At 51.6% G+C, this 23453-nt stretch overlaps 1 protein-coding gene across 1 annotated transcript; it reads right to left on the bottom strand.

Annotated features, from left to right (window-relative positions):
* Positions 1-1807: 1807 nt before the first annotated feature.
* Positions 1808-22622, bottom strand: DIPK1C (divergent protein kinase domain 1C). The gene is made up of 4 exons (XM_037805758.1): positions 22455-22622; positions 13427-14113; positions 9307-9471; positions 1808-2768 (listed from the first exon to the last, which is right to left on the bottom strand). Exons 1-4 carry the CDS (start codon positions 22620-22622, stop codon positions 2568-2570), a joined length of 1221 nt encoding a protein of 406 aa, XP_037661686.1. The 3' UTR covers positions 1808-2567.
* Between the last annotated feature and the right edge of the window lie 831 nt (positions 22623-23453).

Raw genomic sequence — 23453 nt, 5'->3', positions numbered from 1 at the left:
GTAGCCAAAGATAAGGGAAAGGGATAAAATTGCTCCTTCTTGGCCATAAAAACACCCTTGTGTTGGATAATTATATATCGCATCATCTCTGTGGTAAACAAAAGCATTTGTTGCCATGTAGGTCAGAATGAAAACTGACTTCCCTTTCCGAGCTGGCTTTGCCACAGGCCGGTCAGCTCAGAGTTCAAGCGCATCTGAGGCCCTCAGGGTGCACCCACCTGTGGCCAACTTGACCTCACAGTGAAAACCCAACGGGCACAGCCCCCTGCCCCCTCTGCCCCCCCTGCCCTCTGCTCCACACAGTCTTCACGGAAACCTTTTTGCTCATATAAAGAACCTGACTAGTGGGTGAACACAGTCAGGGAGAGCCTCTCACTCTCACAGAAAAACAGCGCCCAGCACGTCCCTGGTGAAACCGTCACCTCACCCGGGCACACGACAGCCATCCTGTTTTCTTTCAGAATCCACTAGCCCTCGGTCTGTTCATCATACTCTAGTTTTCATTTACTTTGGCCAAATCGTAACTGAGAAGGGGATTATTTCCCCGCCAAATAATACAAATGCCAGGTGAGCTGTGGAGCTACAGAACTATTTATGGTGTGGCATTATGGAACTGCATAACTAAAGGAGACCTTTTGTGAAAGTCAATGTCATCTGGAAAAATGCAAAAAGGCAACGGACGAGGGGGTTGGAAATAGCAGGTAACCACAGACCCTCCAGCAAAAGTCTTCACAGAATCATAGGAGTTCAAGCTGGGAGAACTTAGATCATTCTAGAGTCCCCACATTTTACAGAGCAGTGGGCTGCCCTGGGGAAACACATCCCAACCGAATACAGGAAGTAAGGCAATTCCCCCTTGTCTGGATTAAAAGGGGTTCAGGTAAGGAAAAGGGCAAAAGCTTGGAATTTACCAATTTGTGACTTTTCAATGTCATTAATTTGTGTTCTCCAATTTGTCAACCACCAACATAACTTCCTTGTCCTCTCTCCTTTCTCCTTCTTTTTCCCTTTTAATGGGATTTCTGAAAAGGGATATCGGTTGACTGTTTATTGACATTCCCAGTTTCCTGGCTGTCGAGTAGAAACGTGCTCCCTTAAGGGAAACCTCACTGGCCCCCGGGGTTCCCATGTGGCTGGTCCAAGGTGGGGGCACCATGCTGGGCTTTTGCGGAGACGCTCCTGGGGCGCACTGTCGGGGCATCTCCCACCAAAGCACCAGCCCTGCCTTCCACGAGGGCTCCGGCTCCGCTCGCTTCGGAGGTGCTGCTGGGGCCCAACCCCGCCCGGAGCCCGCACTGGCTCAGAATCCGCTCGCTTCATGCTCCCCGGTGCGGGACACCAGGGGGTCAGCAGGCCTGCAGCTCCCGCTGCGAAGGAAAACGCACCGCAGGGACGGGCAAAATGCTCCCTGAAAACAGAGCCCGCAGAGTGGTGGATTCCTCTAAACCAGAAGCCTTTACACTGTGTGACCTGGTGGCTCACACTCCCTTTACCCAGCGTATGGACAGAGGAGTAGAAAAAGGAGGACAACGAGTAAATGAATAATAGGGAGGGAGGAGGTATGGGATATTTTCGGTGTTCTTTTTAACTTTAATTTTTATTCTTTTTTGTGTGGTAATGAAAATGTTCAAAAATTGACTGTGTTGCTGAATGCACAACTATATAATGGTCCTGTGAACAACTGATTGTACACTGTGAAAGACTATGTTTTGTGACTATATCTCAGTAAAATTGAATTCAAAAAAAAAAAAAGAGAGAAATGCTCTGAGCTGTCCGTACACGTGCTCTCCAAAATAAATCACATTCCTTCAAGATGCAGCTCTTTTTATTGTATGGAATTCCAAAAGGAAGGGAACTCTGAGCTGGGTGGGCAAGCAGCCCCGGAGGACACACTGGGAAACCACCTGCCCACTGTCCCAACACACACACCCACTTGCTCACACTCATGCTCAGGTACACACACTAGCACACATCTCACACTTCCATGCACAGCCACACTCAGGTGCACACTCACACATGCTCACTCAGTCATGTACACACCCACACTCCCTCATGTGTGCACACACTCACTCAGGTGCACACTCCCTTGTATACACACATACACACTATGCTCACACTCAGCCACCTCACTCGTGTGCACTCACGCCCATGTGCACACACACCTCACTCGCGTGCGCTCACACTCGTGTGCACACAAACTCACTCGCACGGCCATTATCGTAACATGGCGGCACTGCACGGGGAGGAGCGGCCGGGACTCTCGCTCCCACAGCCGGGGCACCAGCGCTGTCCTGGGAGAGGAAGCGCGCGGGACCGGGTTGCTCTGCAGCCTTCGCCCTGGCCCACTTTGCAGCGGCGCGGTCGGGCCGGCTGCTGGGGGCGCCCTCCGGACAAGGGCGAGGAAACCCGGCCAGGGGCGGCGAGGGAGGCGCCGCCGGCTGCGAGGAGCCCCCCGCTGCGGAAAGCACGACGGCACCCGAGGGAGCGCATCTGCAGGGACAGCCTCGCCCCCGACACCAACGCGGAGGAAGCCGGCGACAGGGCCTTGTAACCGGGCGTGGCTGCTGCTACTTGGGCTCCCGCAGTTCCCGCAGCCTGGCTTGCAGCAGGCGGCGAAGCTTCCCGAACGCGCCGGGGGCGGCTCCCGGGGGCGCGGCCGGGTCTGCGCACTCGTGCACGGCCTCCTGCAGCCGCTGCAGCTGGGGGGACGCGGCGGAGCCCTGGAGGGGGGAGGGAAACCAGTGGCGGAATATTTTGTCACAGATGACCTGGGGGAAGAAAGGCGAGCGGTTACTTCGGCGCAGAAACCCCTCCCGAAAGCTTGTGCAGCGCGCGCGGGGGCTCGGAGGGGCCTGCGGGAGGACGGCGGCGCCGCAGCGGGCACCGGGCTCCCTGCTGCACCCCACCAGCAGCGCGAGGCCCCAGCTCTGCCGCAGCGACAGAAGGCCGCCTCGGGCGCAGGAGGGACGCTCCATTCTCGGTCTCAGAGCCGGGGGGGAGCGCTGGGGTGGCGCGTCAGAGAGGTTGGGATACATTTCTGAAGAGAAAAGGGAACACGGAGTCACAGGCAGTGACTGCTGCGTAAGGAGCAGCCCCGGGGCCTTTGTGAGGTCGGCTGACAGGGTTCAGTGACAGGAGGTTAGTGAAAAGCAGCGTGCAAATGTGACAGGCTCTTTTAAGGAGCCTTTGGAAATGTTTTATGTTAGGAGCAGAACTAAAAATTCAGCCTCCATCTCACCGTCTTTAATTCTAATAGGGTAAGAAATTCACTACTGAGCTGACAGTCTCTAAATCCTCGACTTAAAGATGCTGTTTGTTTTACTGCGTTCATAGCTTCCTCCCTGTTGAGAGAGCTGAACTGAGAACTGCATAATTAATAGTACTTTGTTTTCCTATTTCACACTTCATATCAGACTCGTTTAACGAATGAGTCAATTTTATGGAGCCACTATTTCATAGAGAACAAAAGTTTAATTTCCATTTTCCAATTAATCCTGGAAAGGCAGGGGTTCTTTTTCAAAAAAACAAGTTATTTAATTTCTTTTTAAGAACAATACAATTTATTATGCAAAATATTCAATGTCCTGAAGGATAGACTGTAATGTTATTCTCCATTCCATCCCTGACAACCACAGCCTCACACTTCCCCCTCTCAGAGGCAACCACTGCTACCACGTTCTTGACTATCCCTCCAATACGTTGTTTGAATAGAAATTTAAAATTCTATTCTATTAATCTATCAATCAGTTTATGCAGGACAGGGACTTGGTTTTTTAGTGAAATTTTAAGTTAGGAAATGAATACAGAACCACTGTAGAAATTTTAAATGTAGAAGAAATGAAGAAAATAAAATTATCTGGCATCCCACCATCCAAAAATAATTCCTTTTCAAATATTGGTGGCTACCTTTCCAATCACATACTACCTAACAAATAAGGTATCATATTGTGAATATTGAAGTTTGGAATCTGCTTTTTTTTTCACTTAATAGTGCTTCATATTTTCTCATATCCTTAAAGAAAATGTACTTTCATTTTGAGGACTTTATTCAAAGGCCATAATGAGATATGTGCATAAATGAAATAACTTGGTAAAGATTATGAATAGTTGTAATAGCCACATCCCCTCCAAAAAGTACTAATTTACTATCATGTTAATATCAACACATCTATTTCCCTAAATCCTCACCAGATAATTTGTAATGTATAATTAATAGTATTTTATTTTTTTAAATTTTTATTTTGAAATAATTTCAAACATATAGGACAGTTGCAAATACAATACAAACCCCATACAGAGAACTCCAGCACCCCCCACCCCCAGATATCCTTATCTACCAATTTTACATTTTGCTACCTTTGCAGTACCTTTCTTTCTCCTTCCTTCCTTTCTTCCTTCCTTCCTTCTTTCCTTCCTTCCTTCTTTACTTCCTTCCTTCCTTTCCTTCCTCTCTCCCTCCCTCCCCCCCTTTCTTTCAACTATATCTATTATCTTTCTATCAATTATCTATCTACCCATGTAACATCTTCTGAACATTTGAGAGCAGGTTGCAGATAATCATACTGCTTGAACTCACAACACTTCCATGTACATTTCCTACAAACAAGGATATTCACTTATGTCATTAACTTAACTGCAGTTAATTCAAGAAAATTAATATGGATATAAAGCTTAAATTCTATGTTCCAATTTTTCCTTATGTCCCCTTTGAGCTTTTCTCCTCTATTCTTAGATCCACTCCAGTATCATATATTGCATTGATTGTCATTAACTCTTAATTAACTTTTTTTAATTAACTATATCAAAAATAAAGCTTTTTAAAGCTATACAATAAAAAAAACATTTCAAACAAACCATAACAAGGGAGTAAGAAAAAGACAACTAACTTAAAGTAACTACTTTACTTCCAAGATGTTCCTACTCTACCCCAAGAAAATAACCTAATATAGCAACATTTCTGTGAACTTGGTCCTGCCATACCCATCAGAAATTAACAGTCCATAGTCATTCCTGGGCATTCCCAGAATGTTAAATTTACCCATAATAGCTTATCTGTTCTTATTGGGTTATCATTCCCCCTTCATTAATTGCTCTCTATCGCTAGTTCCCCTACATTCTACATTATAAACCATTTATTTTAGGAGTGTGGTGTTTAACCTCCAGGTGTTTGTGAATTTTCTAAGTCTCTGATGGTTATTGACTTCTAATTGTATTCCATTGTGGTCAGAGAATGTGCTTTGAATAATTTCAATTTTTTTAAATTTATTGAGGCTTGTTTTATGTGTCAGCATATGGTCTATTCTGGAGAAAGTTCCATGATCACTATAGAAGAATGTGTATCTTGGTGATTTGTGATGTGATGTTCTACATATGTCTGTTAAATCAAATTCATTTATCAGATTGTTTAGGTTTTCAGTTTCCTATTGGTCTTCTGTCTGGTTGATCTATCTATAGGAGAGAGTGATGTGCTAAAGTCTCCCACAATTATTGTGGAAACATCCATTGCATCCTTTAGTTTTGCTAGTGTTTGTCTCATGTATTTTGTGGCACCATGATTGGGTGCATAAACGTTTATGATTGTTATTTCTTCTCATTGAATTGCTCCTTTTATTAGTATGTAGTGGCCTTCTTTGTCTCTCCTAACATCCTTGCATTTAAAGTCTATTTTATCTGGGATTAATATTGCTACCCCTGCTTTCTTTTGGCTGTAGCTTGCATGAAATAATTTTTCCATCCATTCACTTTCAATTTCTTTGTGTCCCTGTGTCTGTGTGAGTCTCTTGCATGCAACAGATTGATGGTTCATATTTTTTGATTCAGTCTGCCAACCTATATCTTTTAATTGGGGATTTAATCCATTTACATTCAATGTTATTAATGTGAAGGCATTTCTTGAATCAGCCATCCTATCCTTTGGATTATGTTTGTCAGATATATTTTTCCCCTCTCTCTCTTAATGTCCTTTATTGAACCAATATTGAATCTCCTTAGTACTGAACCTTTCTCCATATCTCTCTCTCCTTTCATTGTTTCTCTGTCTGTAGAGCTCCCTTTAGTATCTGAAGTAGGGCAGGACTTTTATTAGCAAAATCTCTCAGCATTTGTTTGTCTGTGAAAAATTTAAGCTCTCCCTCAAATTTGAAGGAAAGCTTTGCTGGATGAAGTATTCTTGGTTGGAAATTTTTCTCTCTCAGAATTTTAAATATGTCATGCCACTGCCTTCTCGCCTCCATAGTGGCCGCTGAGTAATCACTACTTAGTCTTATGTTGATTCCTTTGTATGTGGTGAATTGCTTTTCTCTTGCGGCTTTCAGAACTTGCTCCTTCTCTTCAGTATTTGACAGTCTGATCAGAATATGTCTCGGAGTGGGTTTATTTGGATTTATTCTATTTGGAGTTTGCTGGGCATTTATACTTTGTGTATTTATATTGTGTAGAACTTTTGGGAAGTTTTCCCCAACAATTTCCTTGAATACACTTTCTAGACCTTTACCCTTCTCTTCCCCTTCTGGGACACCAGTGAGTCTTATGTTTGGACATTTTATTTTATCTATCATATCCTTGAGGTCCATTTTGATTTTTTTAATTTTTTCCCCATTCTTTCTTCTGTTCTTTCATTTTCCATTCTGTGGTTGTCAAGGAGTTGTTTGGCTTCCACTAGTCTTCTACTATGAGTATCCAGAATCTTTTTAATTTGGTCAACAGTTTCTTTTATTTCCATTAGATCGTCTATTTTTTTATTTAGTCTGGCAATTTCTTCTTTATGCTGTTCTAGGGTCTTCTTCATGTCCTTTACATCCTGTGCCATGCTCTCATTGTTTGTCTTTAGTTCTTTGATTAATTGCTCCAAAAACTGTCTCCTCTGATCTTTTGATTTGGGTGTTTGGGTTTGGGTTATCCATGTTGTCTGGTTTTATCATATGCTTGAAAATTTTCTGTTGTTTTTGGCCTCTTGGCATTTGCTTTACTTGATAGGGTTCTTTTAGGATATGTAGGATTATTCAAAGATGAATCTCTAATTTGTCAGATCTACAGCTTGGTGGTGTACACTTTCTCTAACTAACCAGCAGATGGCATCCGCGAGTCACCTATTCCCCTCAAGTCAGTTCTCCCTGACTTTGTCTTTGTGGTGTGTGGGGGTCTGATTCTTGTGGGGTCCAATTAGTGCACCAAGTTTGGGTGTGTTGTTGGTGCTGTCTGCCCTGAATGTGGGGCATGTGTCTGAGCAGTTAGGGAGGCAGGGCAGCTTTAATAATCAAACCTCCCAGGTGTTCCTGGAGATTTAAGGCTGTTGCAAGAGTCTAAACTTTCATTTCAGTCTCGCCACAGATTGTCTCTGCCGCTGACCCACAAGTCCTTGGTATTGGCGTAGGGTCCCTGGGATTTCCGAGTGGGTCCCTCTTCGCAGCCATGCCCTTCCAGGACCTCTGCTGAGGGAAGGTTATGCTACATCACAAGTGTGCACTGTCCCTCAAGGGAAGTTCTGGGCCGCTGGGCCATGTAGGGGCATTCCCAGCCTGCTGTAAGGATGGCTGTATGGGACGTGTTAATTTCCCCCTTTTTGCACAGCTCCGCCTTCCCAGCTCTGGGACAATTAGCTGTGGGTGCACGAAAGGCTATTGTCCACGCCCAACACTGTGGCTTGTGCGCTTGCTGCTGGAAACACCCCCCATCACACTGGGTTTCTTGGCGTGGCTCTGGGCTGTAGCCCTGGGGCCAGGCAGGAGCGTTCCCAGCCTGCCAGGAAGATGGCTGCAAGGGGTGTGGTTTTTTTCCCTTTTAGCTCACCTCTGCCTGCCTCGCTCTGAGACAATTAGAAGCAGGTGCGTGAAAGGCTTTCTTCCATGCCAGATATTGAGGTGTTCGCACAGCCCGTTCCTGCTGCGCTTCACTGTGTGGTTCTCACAGCCGTATCTGCAACTGCTTTGGGGTTTTTTTTTTAAAAAGAACTAGTCTGCCTTCAAACACCAATCCTTGGCTTCCCCACACTGCAGCATGGCTGCCAGATATTCAGCCGGCTCACTCACTCCTTTCAGAACACAGACTCCCGGTTTCACCAAGTGCACGGTCCCTGTGGATTTAGCAGACCTTGTCTAGCTGGTGCATTACTGGAACTGATGTTCTGGGTCACTTTCTGGCTTTTATCTAGTATTTTTCACAGAGGTGTTTTTTTGCCCTGTCTCTCCTAGCTGCCATCGTAGGTTCTCTTCTAATAGTATTTTAAAGATAATTGGCCATTGGTAAGTGAAAACTTTTATCATTGGATTTTAATTTGCATATTTTGAATAGTAAGGTTAAATAATCTTCCTAGTTCTTTGTCCATTTGGATTTCATCTGTTACGTATTGATTGCATGTCCTTCCCTTGCCCATTTTCTCTGTGTTCCTCCTCCTCCTGAGTGAATCTGCGGGAGCCCTTTATGTCGAGAACAGTCAGTTTCCCACGATACGGCAAGGGCAGGTGTGAGCGTCTGTCCTGCGGCTGAGATGGCAGGAGGTGTGTGCTCAGATGAAAGTCATCCGGTCCCCACAGCGCAACCCCAGACCCCAACCCCAAGGGTGTGCGTCACCTTAAAGAGGCTTCCAAACGGCCACATCAGCCCTGGACATCACGAGGGGGGGCATCCTGCGGGTCTGGAGCTTAGCCCAGGAGTTGTGTGGGTTCGGGGTGGTTGGGGACCCCCAGATGAACACAGCTGTACAGCTACCCCCAAATCAGTGCTCTGTGGAGGATGACACAGCACCACCCTCTGCCTGGCCTGGTCTTCACGGGCGTTAGCAGGTCTGGATGGGGCCGCTTCGGGCTTATGGGCTTGGGGACGGGGGGACAGACAGTGGAGGATATTGGGGCAGTGGGCCAGCTAGGAGCATGAGCAGGTCAGGGGGTGTGGAGGGAGCTCTGATGTGCAAGAGCACACAGCCAGGCGGCTCTGAGGGGAGCCAGCCCCTCGCCCACTGCCCTCCTTCTGGCTCAAATCAACCCCTGTGGATTGGCCTCTGGGGCCTCCTGGCGCGTGGGGGTCACCATGCAGAGGCAGAAGCCAGCCCCAGGGACAGCAGTAGCCATGTATCCCCGTCCCCTGTAACGGGCTGTGCTTGGAGCTGCGGCCCTCAGACCACACTGGCTAGCCCGACATCCAACGGGGGGTGGGATGTTGGGGAGCAGCCAGTCACCCCATCTCCCACCGTCCCTGCCCTCCACCCCGTCACATGGGCCCTGAAGGCTTGGGAAGGTCTCCAGCAGCTCCACAAAGGGACGCTGTTGGGCTGGGGGCAGAGGCCGCCCGGCCGCCACGGAGGGCACTTACCTGCAGGTTGCTGTTGACACGCTGTGCCCCACACCTGTTGACTTGCAGATCACACCTTGAAAAGCAGTCAAAGAAATTGCAGTCTTCATCTCCCGTGCAGTTTTGCTCAAGAATCTCCCTCATTTTAGGTTCAAAAAAGGCCATGTCCACATCGATAGCCACCACCTGTAATCAAGATAGCACATGGCCACCCAGATGACCCACTCGGACTGACTGCAGAGAGAAGCGTTTCCCATCCTTGCGGGTGCAGTTGTCAGCTGTATTGCAGAACACTCCGGAACTCTGCCAACCAAGAGGGAAACGCCCATGCCGTGTGCTGGGCAGTGGCTTGCTTCCCCCAAAGATGTTTAAATGTATTACTATTTTTTTTTTTCATGCAAGAAACTCTCTTAGATTATATTGCAAGGCTTTGGCTGCCAAAAGAAACTTTGCTGTCACTGGCTAAAACCTAGGCTTTGGAGCTAGAAGTATCACTTTTCATCTGTAGCATTAAAAGTAGAATCTCTGAAATGCCTTAAAGATGGATTCCCCCTCCACTGCTTTAGCATTTTGGTTTCCGATCTTCAAGCGTCAGGATTATAAAAGTCGAGGGATCATTTATCCCCATCAATAAAAGCATTAAACTGGAACTGCAACCAAGAGGCAGGTCTGGGGGTGTGATGGTAAAACGAGGTAGGGAGTACCTGAGCTCCCCACTGATGGAGTATCTCGTATTTCCAGCTGCCTGGGCAGATGGCAGCCAGAGGGAAATGGCAGGCAAAGTTCGCGGATTCAGATTCATCGGTAAGAACCCTGATCCGAACTTATCAAATGCTAAATTCCATTGTTAGCATGACAACCTGATGATCCCCGGAATTCCAGATTTACCTTCCGGGCTTCAAACCAAACAGACTTCAGAACAGAAAAAGAAAACTTCTAAATTGTGCAGATTTTCCTCCACCATCTGGATAACATTTTTTTAAAAAAACAGATGAGCTCAAACCTGAGAAAACCTGGAATCTGCCCAAATCAAGCAGTGTGTAGCTTCAAGGTACTGAGAAGCTACTAGAAAGCTTGAGGAACTGGGTGGACAAGCCTTTGCAGGGCTACATCAAATACCAGCCATTCCTCATCCCCACCGTGGCAGCTCAAAAAAAGGTTCATTGTCAGTCTTCTTTTCCTCCCCAATTCCATGCAATATCCAGGAGGCACATTCCCTGGTTTTTGTTTTTGACTGGGATTAATGATGGAAGGCAATAAGGTATCTCGGGGATTAGTCAGTAAAAAAGCAGGAGAGAAAACAATTTATTTCAGAATATGTGGAGAATAAAAAAATAAAGAACATCGAACATTTCCCTATTTGAGGGTGTTGTCTGATTATCAGTTCAGACACAGCAAAGAGGATTTATCATTTTAATTGATCTTTCTTATCTCATTATTAAGCCAAAACAAAGAGGTGATTTCATGATTGACCCTGGCAATACACTAATCATGAACAAGGGCCGGGCTATGCTAATGAATCTATAATCTTGATAATTTATTATTGTGACTATTGGAGCCTTCTCTTTTTCTATAGTTTCTGGCAACCGCCGCAACCTCCCCTGAGCTTTGAGATGGAATTTCAACTCCTTGCAACTTATCTCTCCCATTTGCGATGGTTTCCTTCTCATCTCCTTGGGAGAACCAGATTTCGTTAGTAATTTTCAGCACTGGACGTAGAAGGGATCGCATCTATCATAAGTATAATCCTATGCATCTAAAATAAGGACATTAACAAAACAAACCTCTACATAATGTTTCTTAAATAGTATTAGAAGAATCAAAAAAATTCTTTCTGCATGAAATTACCTAACTCGTCTCATCCTCCATCTGTGCTCTGGCATCAGAATAGAAAGGATGTGGGGGAATTATTTCCTCCTCCACTGAAAAGGGGGCTCTGGGGAAGAAAAGATGTCATCTACTGGGAAAGAGCGCTCGCTGGCTGGAGTCTGGGGTCATGAAATAAGGACGCTTCCTGGCTGTTCCTTTGCAGCTGGTGGGTAAATGTGCACGCCCTGCTGGGGTGGAGCTGTGAGCAGTGGGTGCCCAGGGGCCTCCGCTCCTCCCCCTCTAGGGCTCCTCTGACGGACACCCCACTTCTGCTCAGAGGGAGGACCTCACTTGGAGAGCTTGTGTCCATTTCTGCTGGGAGTGGGGCCGATAATTTGCGTTTCCACCATGTCCCCTGGAGATGCCTGGGCTGTTGGCTTTCCCCTGAAAGTTGTAACACCTTAGGCAGAATAATTAACTCCTTGAACTTCGATGTCTGTAAGGACGGTCAGCGATAGGCCACTGGCTGGTGGGTCCAGCGCCCGCCTACAAAACAGTGGGGGGCCAGGCCAGACGGCGCACAGCCATTAGTGAACACACACTCGGTACCTGTTGTGCGTGAGATGCTGGAAGGCAGGACACAGGTGGCCCTAGGTAGACACTTTGGATGCTGCCCCAGCATCTGGAAGGTTCTGCCTCCTTCGGGAAGCTTTTCTGGAGAGCCCAGCCCAGGCATCCCCATTTCCCTCAGCTTGGAGGGCACCTCCTGAGTCCCCTCACCGACACACAAAAACGCTCATTGGATGATGGCGAGCGGTCGCCTGGTGAGAAGGGCCGGGTCCACAGCTGCCCACGGCCGGCACCGCAGCCCCTGCTCTCCCAAGCTCCCGGGCTCACGGAGGCCCTAGGACTTCCCTGAGGAGGACACGGCCCGTCTTTCCCAAGATGTCCCCTCCCGGCTCCTAAGTAGGGGAGCACCAGCCGGGACAATGACAGCTCTGGGCTCTAGTACATGAGCCAGCCACGTGGGGGGACCCTCCCTGCCCATTGTGCGGTCTGGGGGCCGCAGGGAGCTCTCACTGCCCTTGGCGGATCCCCTGGAGCCTCCCACGCTTCGAGGCACCCCCTCCTTGTCAGGGGACCAAGCGTTAGGAAGAGGCAATGAGCACAAGACACCCAAGTGCCCTTCCCGGCTGTAGCGAAAGGCTTGACTCCAGAAGGGACTCATGGACGGCATGTTCAGTCTGCTCGATCTCAGGCTGCTCCAAGTGCCACCCACCACAAAGCCTATGGTGGGCAGTCACAGGACCTTCTTGGGCAGCCTTTGTGTCCCGAATCTCGGTAAAGAGCACTGCCGCACCAGGGGCTGCCCTGCAGTGACCGCCGCCGCCTAGGAGCTGACTCAGCGCAGCCGGGGGTCCCAGGGCACGTTCCCCCCTGCCCCCTCCACATCACCACCGGTCCCGCCACCTGTCCCACTTAGGTGGTCCCGGCGTTTGGCCTGGGCATGACCTCGAGGCCCGTCTGCTCCTCCGAGAGCTGCTCCCATGGAGAGGAGGCCCTGAGCTCTGCAGCTCGGACCGGACCCCCCCCCGAGGAAGGGGGTGCTAGCTCGTGGGAAACGCCCAAGTCCATCTGGGGCCCCCTCTCCTCTGCACGAGGTAACAGGCCAGCTGTTCCACACAAGCAGATCAGCAGCAGCTTGTCCGCCTGGGGCAGTTTTTCCCTCGTGGAAAGCACTTGAACGCCACCTCCCCTGCAGGAAATCTCATGCCGTGAATGGAAACCAACTACAACATCTCCAAGAAAAAAGGTCCTGGACAAAGCAGCCTATTCTCCTAGAGTGTGGGTGGTTTGAAAACAGAGTCCCAGACTGGGAAATTCTCCCCCAGCGTGGAGCCCAGCCCTGCACCTTATTCTCTCCACAACTCCCTGCCTCCCGGACACTGCTGCCTCTGCTCAGCGAGGCAAACGGACCCCTAAGAGAGCTCGCTGCAGAAGGGGCTCTGAGATGCCCGTGAGCTTCCCGGGGAACCGGGCGCCTCGGGGAGCAGCGACCTGGGCTGCCAGCCTCTGCCTCCTGCTCCAGGCCCCTGCTCTTAAAATCCGCTTTCCCATGAGCTGTGGGAGATGAGCACGCTCCTGAAATTCCTTCAACAGCCTCCCGAAGGAAGCGGGTTGGTGGACCAGGGTTGTCTGGGGCTGGAAGGCTGTGCAATGTTGGGGTGGTCTGCTCCCTGCAGCCAGGAGTTCAGAAACCCCCTCATGAGCCGCCCCGGATCCAGAGCTCTGCCCTCCACCACATCAACACCCACTCCCCGTGGCCACCTACCGTGAAGTCCTTCCTGATGGCAAAGTTTTCGGGCTTGACGTCACACAGATGCAGACGCTGAGAGAAGTCGTCTTCAAAGTGCTTCACCATGTCCAGGAAGCTGAGGGCAATGCTGCTGACAGCCCTGGCCTGCCCCCGGCCTCCCCGGGCAGCACCCGCGGCCCCCTCCAGGGGGAAGAGGGTCCGGTGGCGGGGGCTGCCCGCGGCCAGGTACTCCACGGCGTAGAAGTGGCCGCAGGAGCCCAGCACGGGCAGCACGTGCCGGCTCAGGTCCTGCAGCAGGCTCAGGTGGACGAACTCCTCCTGCTGCAGCAGTGCCCACAGGCTGGCCAGCCGGCCCCTCCAGCGCGGGCCCCGGCGCCCCAGCCCCAGCGGCCCCAGGCTGCCGGCGGAGAGCTCCAGCCCCAGCGCGCTCTTGACCTCACCGGCCACCAGCAGCAGGAGCTCGGCCTCCAGCAGGCCCTGGCTGTCGTCCCCCGCCTCCTCCTCCTCCGGCAGGCCGAGGGGCTGGAAGCTGGAGAAGGCCTCCTCCTTGGACTTGAGGATGACGGGCCGGCCCCGCCAGTCGGCCTGCAGCACCTTCTTGCCCCTCTCGTGGTAGAGGCAGCGCCGGTACACCAGCTGCCCGGCCTCGCACAGGTCCTCGCACAGGTCGCCCACGAGCGTGCCGCCTCGGTAGTCCCGGCACTGGAAGGAAGGGACAGCGGTCACCACGCCGGAGGGGCGGGGAAGGGCCAGGCCCCTGCTTCCCAGATGCCCACAGGAGGGCAACGGAACCTCACAGACGGGACCCAGCGGCTGTGGCTGTCGCATACCTGTGATCGCAGTCAGGCCCGGGACTGTGTCTCCAGAATCGAGAAGCCTGGGGACCAGGGGCACTTTCCCCCACCCAGCTGTGTGGCCTCGGGGAAAGCCTCTACCCCTCTGGCTTCGGGCACCCTCGGGGATGGGCCAGGCTGACGGGCCAGTGGTTGAGGCTGGCTGCCTGTTACAGTCACCTGGCGAGCGGGCAGCTCCCCCTTCCAAGAAGGGTTAGGTCACCTCACTTGGCGGTGGGGGGGGTGGGGGCAGGCGATCCAGGTGCACAGCAGAGCCCGCGACAGCGCTGACCCTCCAGAAGCTTCCCTGTTGCTTTAGCTGGGAATCGTGTGATCTCGCAGGCTGGCTCTAAGAGGACGGTGGCAGTTCTGAGAACGCCGCTGCAGGATGCAACGCTGAGAACAAGGGCCAGCAGCAGAAGGCCCCAGGAACGCTGGTGCTTTCTGCAGGGGCACCAAGGCTTTGCATTCCTGGCCTTGGGGAAGGCTGCCCAGGAGCCCTCCGAGAGAGTATTTCTCCAAAGCGTAGGGCAGCCTTTGGCCATCCGCGTGTGCTGACCTGGCTTCCCTCCCACCACACGATGCATTTCCCTAAAAAGACGCCCACCGGGCCTGCCCCTCTGTCCTGCGAGAGGGAGAGGGAGAAGAAGAGGGTGGGTGAAGGGGGGTTATTACTCCTTTCCTCTTTAGCATTTTCAGGAAATCTAAGCCTCTAGACCCATTTTATTAGAGCTAGGTCACATTTTCTAATCCAGCCCACTTCCCCACAAACCCATCTTCTCCCTGATCGCTCCCACCGCCAGCCCTCACGCCAGCGGCCAAGACACCTTCTCTTCCTTGCTAGAGCTTCTGCACCATGTGAAGTGACAGCAGTGCCCTAGTTCTTTTAAGGCAGCAAGACACATACAAAACCACAGAGCTGTGTTTCCAGCCCGCCTTATTCACGACAAAGTGCCGTGAGCTGCCCGCTGAGGTAAGGAGCGGCACACTGTATCCTGGCACCTGGGATAAAAATGGACCAAGGCAGGAAGCCAGAATTCCGGCCCTGGCTACGCGGTGACCTAGCTGGGAGCAGCTGGTTAACACAGAGCCTGAACTCCCTCCTCACGGAGATCAGCCTGCCTCCTGTGCGCGCACCGAGCCCCCAGGAGAGGCGTCTGTGGGAGCTGCGAGGTGTGTACAAGTGCGAGGCGGCTGAGGCGGCCCTTGAACCAAACTGCTACACATCGTTAATTACCCACCGTCCTAAGGGCTGCCTCGTTTCCTGTTTGTCGGCTTTATTCACCCAAGTAGATTGCAAATAGCTCCTTAAAGTCGAAAAACATGACCCTAATGCCTGGACATGGAAGTAATTCATACCCCAAAAAGGGCTGAAAGACTCAGTTTTTTGATAATTCCGTTGGCAGCAAAACCTCACCTGGCCTCTCATGGTGTCAGAACCCCTCCCTGACCTACAGTCTTTATGCACCAACTTAGTGGGAATCTGCACATTTTGCTGAATAATTATTAATATATATGACCCCAGGCACTGCCTGCTGGTGGTGATACAAAAATGTAAGGTGTATGTACCACACCATCTTTCTAAAAATGCAAAAAAAGCTTGAATTCCAAAACACAGCTGGCCCCAAGGTGTGAAATACCAGACTGTGGACCTTTCCAAACACTGTAGGCTAATTGTTCAAAATACTCATTTCCAGACAATCGGAAATGAAAGATATCCAGTTCTTAAAGCAAGGGTCTAGGTTTTCAGAACTATTTTGGGCAGGAGCTCAAGTGTGGCCAAGCCATCTGATCGACCCCCATGGGCTCCCTGCCCCGGGGGCCTCTGGCAAGCTGTGGAGCTTTGCACCTCTTCTGGGATGGGGGGTGCCCCACTGGAAGCCAGCGGTCGAGATCCGGAGATAGGAATTCACAAACCTGATCTGCCAGCCCGTGAGTGCCACCCTGTTTGCCTGAGGCTGGCTCTTTGTCTTTGGAAACCAAACACCCATAATGAACCTGTATTAACATACAGCCCCCGACCCCTGCACTGGCTTTCTATACACTTGAAGTCGTGCCAGCGTGCTGTGTTCTTCTTGGAACTTAATGTAACACACTTTTGGTAAAACACCATCCTTTTCTTTTGAATCCTGGCTCCTCTTTCCAAGGCTTGGGTCATTAAACGAGCATGGAAAGGGTCAGGTTTCGGGGGTCAATCTCTCTCTTTGTTTGTAGTCACTTCCCTATCTCGCCTTGTAAGAAAATAGCTGCTGATTCAAGCCCCTCTGAGACGGTTGGAGATTGGGAGGTAAGGTGAGGAGGAAAGGGAAGTGATTGCAACACCAGGGAGTACAAAGACGGAAGGGAGAAATAATACAGAGTGTTCATTTTACTTGTTACTTTTTTTTCCCTATGTTATCTGCATTTACAGACTCTCATGTCTCTATAATAAACCCAACAAGAAAAGGCAACAATTTTTCTTAATTTCTTTGCAAATCTAAGAAGCGCTGTAAGTATGATATCCAAAATGGTTTATTCCATTCCGTGAACATTTTTGTAGTGTTACCTTATTCGTGATTTACTCAAAAGTGCTCATATATGAAGTGCAGAGCAGAACTGGAAAAGAAAGGGAAGCAGATCGGAAAGCCGGGGTCTGGCCAGAGGAGGGGCCCCGATCTGAGAGCCTCAGAATCCTCCAGAGGAGAGCAAATGGGGAAGGGAAGACTTGCCCTGTCGCAACTGAGACAGGGCCCCGGCCTGGCCGTGCCCGGGGAGGAAGGAGCTCACGCTCACGGCTGCCCAGGGCCCTGACTCCTTCACTGGATCTGCCACTGCACTTGCCACTGGCCACAAGGGACACTGCGGGCCCGGAGGACAGCCCCAAACCACACAGACGGGCATGCCGTGGGCAAGGCGTCTCGTCTTTGCTTCGCCACTCCCGCAGCTTCAAGTGAAAACGCCAGCTTCTCGGACCCCACCCAGCTCAGTGTGTGACTCGAGGGGCCAGGCTAAGGAGCCCACAGGGCAGCGGAGGGCCACCTTGTAAACAAACGTGTTGCCTTAGCGGGTGGCGTGTGCCAGTCTGGAGCATGCGGGCTCAGCTTGGGAGGTGGATGGCTCTGCACTGCTTCCGGGCCGTGCAGTGGGTCCATGACACCTGTGTCCCCGCAGTCCCAGGGCAGTTATACGAAGAACCCAGTGGAGAGTGCCTGGCACAGGGGCACACATGAGCCCCTCCAGCCTCTGCAGCCCTGCACATTAGAGAGCCGAGGGTCAGGGGCCATGTCTACCTGCAGAAGATGAGTCTGAGCTCAGTTTTGAAGGACAAGCTAGAATCTTTCTCACAGAGACCGAGGGGACGGTGGTTCCTTCATGGGGAATAACCTGGGCAAGGCCAGTGTGCTCAGAGAACCAGAGACAGCTCAGAGGAGAGGAGAGCAGAGCAAAGCACGCTGCCCAGACAGGAATGTTTTGTTGGCAAGGCCGTCCATCTCCCTGTTCTCCCACGACAAAAACGTGTCCTGCCTTCAAGAGGCAGCTCGAGCTTCCCAGCCGCCAGCACCGTCCTCACGGGGGCTTGCCATGTCCCTCCTCTCCCACCCACAGGCGGTACATAACAGTCGCGTGGCTGCATGTGTGCTGTCCCCTTCCTCTTCGGGAATGGCATCCATCAATGAAACCAAACAGAAACCAAATGGAAATCTGTACAAGATTTGCCCCTGCAAATTTTGAAGGCAACACCAAAGATGAGCGGTAAAATGTTTTGAGCAATGGCACAATCATTGAATTTGGCAGATAGTCTGTCGATTTTGAAGGGGAACATTAATTTTGGCTGTTTTTCTTGAGATTGGCACCTTGATTTATAAATGTGCCCCACACACGGCTTGCTTCTTGCTGGGATGCAGCGACACATATGGCCACGGGCGGCAAGTGGAGTTAGACAACTGGGAAACAGACCCGGGCCTGCCAGCTGCCCGAGGGGAGGTCTTAGGTTTATAATCTAACTTTTCGGTGTCTCAGTGACATCATTTGGTACATGAGATAACTTAAATTAATGCAAAGTCTACACTAAAAATTATATAGAAATTTAGTTATTGCAAACAGTTCTTTGCAGACATCCTTCATGATAAATTGATTCTGCCCTTGCTTCTCTGCTTCCCGGCATTACAGAGCATTTGCAGCATTTTTATGCTCATCTGTGCCTATTAAATACAGAGAAAGACTGAATTCCGCATTTAACAAACAGAGAACTTAAAGTATAAATCACAAGCTTGAAAGCTACTTGAAAACTTTTACCATATTAGAGGTAATAGTGAGATTATTTTATTAGCAAGACGTCCTTTTGAAGGAGTTATTCTTTTTAACTCAACAAAAGTAGTTTGTTGAACTCCATTTTTTAAGTCTTGCACCAGACTTTTCTCTGTATATGGGCATCCTGACGGCCAGCTTGGAGATGGGTTGATTTTGTACCCAAATGTGCATGCATAGGATGTCCACAGATATCGGATGCAAAACTGAGCTAATAGAGCCTGATTGTTGACTCCGGTGCATTTTCTTAATTAAATTCCCAGTGGATCTGTGGTTCTCACACATACACGTGCACAGGTGCATAGACACAAGTTCACACTCACCACACTGGCCCAGCTCTTGGGAGAAGTGTCTTTGCAGTGGTTGCTTAGTATTTCCCCAGCTTGTATCACGGTTCTGGGTTCTCAAACTGTCCGCTCCTGTCTGGTGAACTGTTGACAGGTTTGCAAAGGTCATGCCAAAGGGCTGGGCTTTCTTTTGCCTGTTTCTGTTTTTCAGGAGCACGAGGTTCCTGGCGGTTAGTGCCATCCATATTCCATAATGATATTCCTGCCCCAAGCAGCTGCCTCGCGCCTTGCGGGGTCTCCCAGTGGTTGACTACCCACTGGGCAACTCCTCTTTGCCCCTGGATGGCCCAGAGGAGGCACGTGACGAACGGCCTGATGCCGTAGTCCTGTAGGGAATTGGCAGCCTCTACCACAGCAAACAGCAACCCATTCTGGATTAAATTAACTCACATGGAAACCTCGCCAGCCCAAAGGGAGCGAAGCCACCCGAACAGCACAGCCCTGGTCTTGGGGGTGTCTTGGAGGTGCTTTGACTAAGAAGCCATGGCAGGGTTTGGACAGAGTCGTCGCTTGGGGTTGTTGTCATTGGAGAAGCCAGTCCAGGGGTGATCCGGTCCTGGCCATTGCTACCCGGGCTCACATCCTGGCCCCACATCTCCTAACCATGCCACCTCTCCCAGGGCCCACCTTTCCATCTGCAAAATGGGATGATAAAAGCACACGCCTCACAGAGGCTGCTGCTGGGAGTAAAAGGAACGTACAAGTGACGCCTCTGCACGTCAGCGCCCACAGCTGGCACGCACAAGTCCTGGCAGCAAACATCTCGGCGCGTTGGCAGGACGTGCCCTGCAGGAAGCAGGCAGGACCCTCGTCAGCCTGGCTGTCTCCTGGCCTGGTTCCCTGGAAAAGTAGGCCACCAGAGACCCCAGGGTCTAGCCAGAGAGAGTGTGCGTGTTGTTTGATGGCAGCATGTGCCAAAAAGCAGCAGTCAAAAGGAGCAGTGTTTTAGGACTAGAAAACTCCAGAGCTTGAAGGCTTGGGGCTCGATTCTTTTGGAACCATTCACGTTGGCTCTTTGAATTCTCACGTCTTCCAGGGGCCCTATTGTCTGCCGAGTATGGCTGGCTTCCAGGAACCTGCAGCTCCTCCCTGGCCCTCGGCTAGCTCATCTGACTGTCACACACTTTCTCCCACAGACCCCCTGGGCAGGCCTTCGTTGTCACCTGCTGCGTGGAGAGCTCTGGGAATACAGGCGACAGGGTCGACACGGAGAATCTACCACGCACTCGTGGCTCTGCCAGAAAGAGGTCTCCCTCTGGCTCAGCCAGTAGGGCTGTTTCTTCTGTGCTCCTTTATTCAGAGTGAAAGCTAATGAGAGTCTGGAGGCCAGTCAGGAGAATAACAGCCACTTTTATTATGGAGGATAAAAGCCCGGCAGAATGAATTGGGAAGTGCCCGGGGAGCCGAGACAGAGGCTCGATTCAGCTCAGGGCCTCGGAAACCTTACCGCCAGCCTCTCCTCTGCCCCTCTGGGCCGGTGCCCATGGAGTGTAGACTTGGTCCTACTTAAACCTTGTTCTGGTGTGCAGTGTCCTGTGGAAAGTGAGCTGGAGCGCTACATACATCTCTCCTGAACAGATTGAGGCTGAAAAGGGTGGAAAAGGATGTGACAGAAAAGCAGGGGAGAGAAGTCCTGGGCAGGTAAGAGAAAAGCTGACTCATACGTCCAAAGGACACACACACACCCCCACCAACAGATCGGTTCACCTGAGACAGATGACATCAGAGAAACTCTCAGGAAGACGGACATGGTATTTTAAGTCATTCTTTGGGCAGTAGGAAAGATTTAGAGCCTTCAGAAGCTGAACAAATCTTTTCAGCTATGTTGGACTGAAAAAATGATCCAGTATGGCTGCCATTTAAGATGTATGGGTAAAGCCTCCAAACAGAATTGGTTCTGATTTATTACCTGGAATGCTGGGAAAGCTATGATTAGTAATTCCTCAAATTATATTGGGCATCTAATTTCCATTAGGCCTTTTCCTAGTTAACCAAAATAAATAAATGAAAAATGGTATCGGCTTTTTTATTTCCACCTAAAAAGTTACTATATGATATTTGCACATAGGTAATCAATCATGGCCAAACTATCAGTTTTTGTCTACTATAGTCAGGCAATCTGTCCCCCCCCCCCCCAAAACAGAGAGGAAAAAAAATCTTTATAATGAAAGGAATTTGGGGATGTGTCCCTGAGAAAATCAATGAGCTCTTACAACCTAAAGAAAGTTTTAAAGAACCCGAGTGTAAGAGCGACTCAGATACACACACAGCGGGTGGGAAGGTGGAAGTGAAGGGGGATTTGTGTCCCAACTGCTCCTGATCACCCTCAGCACTGACAGGTCCAATCAGGGAAAGTGACTTGTTTTATCTTGTAAGTTTCACCCAATATTTAAAAAATGAATCATTTACTCTAAAACATTTATACTCTCAGGTTTTGAAAACCTAGACTCTCAAAAAACCCACCCATTTGTAAACAGTCAGACTGAAAATTTCACTTGTTCCTTGGAGATGTCTTAGAAACTGGATTACTTTTCAAACCAAAAGCTTAGACAGTCACTGTTTTAGGAAGTGGCTAATCACTTAAATCATCAGTGGACAGTAGCTGCTGCTGTCTTCCTTTTAGGGTTTCCGACTCTTTTCAAATGTCTGATGGGCTTAATCTCCCCAAGCAAATGCAAAGACAGGAGCAGCCAGGGTTTGGATTCAACTAAAGAGGAAATCTGCTTTTGTGGCATCTGAGGACCGGTCCACACGGCGGACTGCAGATGCCAAGGCCTCCTCCCGCCCTGGCTGCCCGCTCGGCTTTGGGGGCTGGTGCTGGGCAGCCCCGAGCACTCCCCCGGGGAAGGCGGCTGCGCGGCCAGGGCTGCGGGCTCCGCAGCCGGACCCTCTCCGCGGGCGTCCCTCTCCCTGCTGCGCACTCTTGGCCTTCGGTTCCACAGACCTTGGCTTTGGGGTGGAGGGAGGGTGGGGGTCCCTATCAGCCGTTCTGTTCCCGGCTCGGCTAGGTTAGGGGGTGACCCAGCAGCCCTGGTTGGAACTGGGTAGAATCACAGAACATCGGTTCAGGAGAGAACAGGGGACCAGAGAGCGGCAAAGGCTGGTCCCCTCCCGCCCCGCGTCCCGCACCAGCCCGAGCCCACCGCCCGCAAAGTCCTCCCGCGACGCAGCGCGCCCAGTCCGGCTACCCTGCGCCGCGCGCGGGGACAGAGGGGCGTCTCGGAGGCTCGGGACCCGAACCCCCAAACTTTCAGCAGGAGGAGGGCGCGCGAGGCGGCGGGAGAGCGACTGTCTCGGGACGGTGGGGAGAGACACCCCCGCGGGCACACAGACGACCCTTGGCTGAGTCCCCTTTGGAAAGACCGTGTGTGCGCATTCGGCCCTCCACGCACGTGTCAGGAAAACTCCCCGGTGGGCGCCGCCGCAGCGTCCGAATCCCCGGGCTGGGTGGCCGCGGCGACACCCCAGCGCAGCGGGTCAAGGGCGGGCGAGGGGGCGGCCCGGGGGGTCCGATGGGCCGGAGAGGATGCCCCACGCCCCCACCCTGGGCGCTCCCTCGGGGCGGGCGGGACCTACCAGCGCGGCCAGGATGCGCCGGCTCTTCGCGTCGGTGCAGCGCTCGGAGAGGACGCCCGGGTGCGCCCGCAGGAGCAGCGCGGCCGCCAGCACCCAGCCCGCGGTCCACGCGGCGGCGGCCACCAGCGCGCAGCGCCCCCAGCGCCGCCGCCCCCGGCCCCGCGCCATGGAGCCGCCCCAGCCCTGCGCCCCGCTCCGTGCGCCCCGGGCTCGAGGCTCGGCGGCTCGGCGGGGGCTGGCGGCGAGGGGCGGGGAGGGGCCGGCCGGGGGCGGGGAGGGAGGCCCCGCGGTCCCCGCAGCCCAGACGGCCGCTGCCGGCGCGCAAGCCCGGCCCGACGCGCTCCCAGACGGACAGCGGCCGGGGGTCCCGGGGCCGCGCGCTGGAGACCCCGCTCCCACTCTTCCCAAGCACCCTCTACCCTTTCCACTTCTTTTTTTTTGGGGGGGGGGCGTAGATTTTTCAAGAGCAGCTCCCCTCTTCAATGGAATCCGTGCAGATCCGACCCCCACCTCCGATTTTGTACTCCTGGTCGCAGCTATCGCTGGGCAGTCACCCCCTTCCCCCAGTAGAGCCCTAGTTACTGCCTTGGCTGCAGTCCTGTATCCCCAACCCCCATTTACCTCTCTACAGTTTCCCTCCCTCCTCTGAATCTGCCCCCACTTGTGTTTCCCTCGCACCCCCACCCCCCACCCCTGCCCTCTGAGCCCCCTGGGTGAGGTCGGCCACATGTGTAGTAAGAGGGAGTGGGGACAGTCGGAATGTCTGCGGCCCCCCGCGCCCGCCCTTTCCCAGGGCCCCTCTGGAAACAAGAGGCTACCTCCCTGTCTGCCTGGAACCTCATCTGGGGTCAAAGGGCCGCCCCCTTCATAACATCTCCGCCTACCCCTGGCGAGGAGAAAGCGTCCATTAAAATGTGTCTAAATGTGTGTTTCTGTGTTTGTACTGTCATCCCGAGCCGCGGGATTAACTTCCAAATACCAGTAGTTATGTAAAATAAG

Source organism: Choloepus didactylus, chromosome 16, assembly GCF_015220235.1.
Source record: "Choloepus didactylus isolate mChoDid1 chromosome 16, mChoDid1.pri, whole genome shotgun sequence".
Lineage (NCBI taxonomy): Eukaryota > Metazoa > Chordata > Mammalia > Pilosa > Megalonychidae > Choloepus > Choloepus didactylus.
The sequence above is the reverse complement of the archived record's forward strand: the minus strand, read 5'-3'. Positions and strand labels throughout refer to the sequence as shown.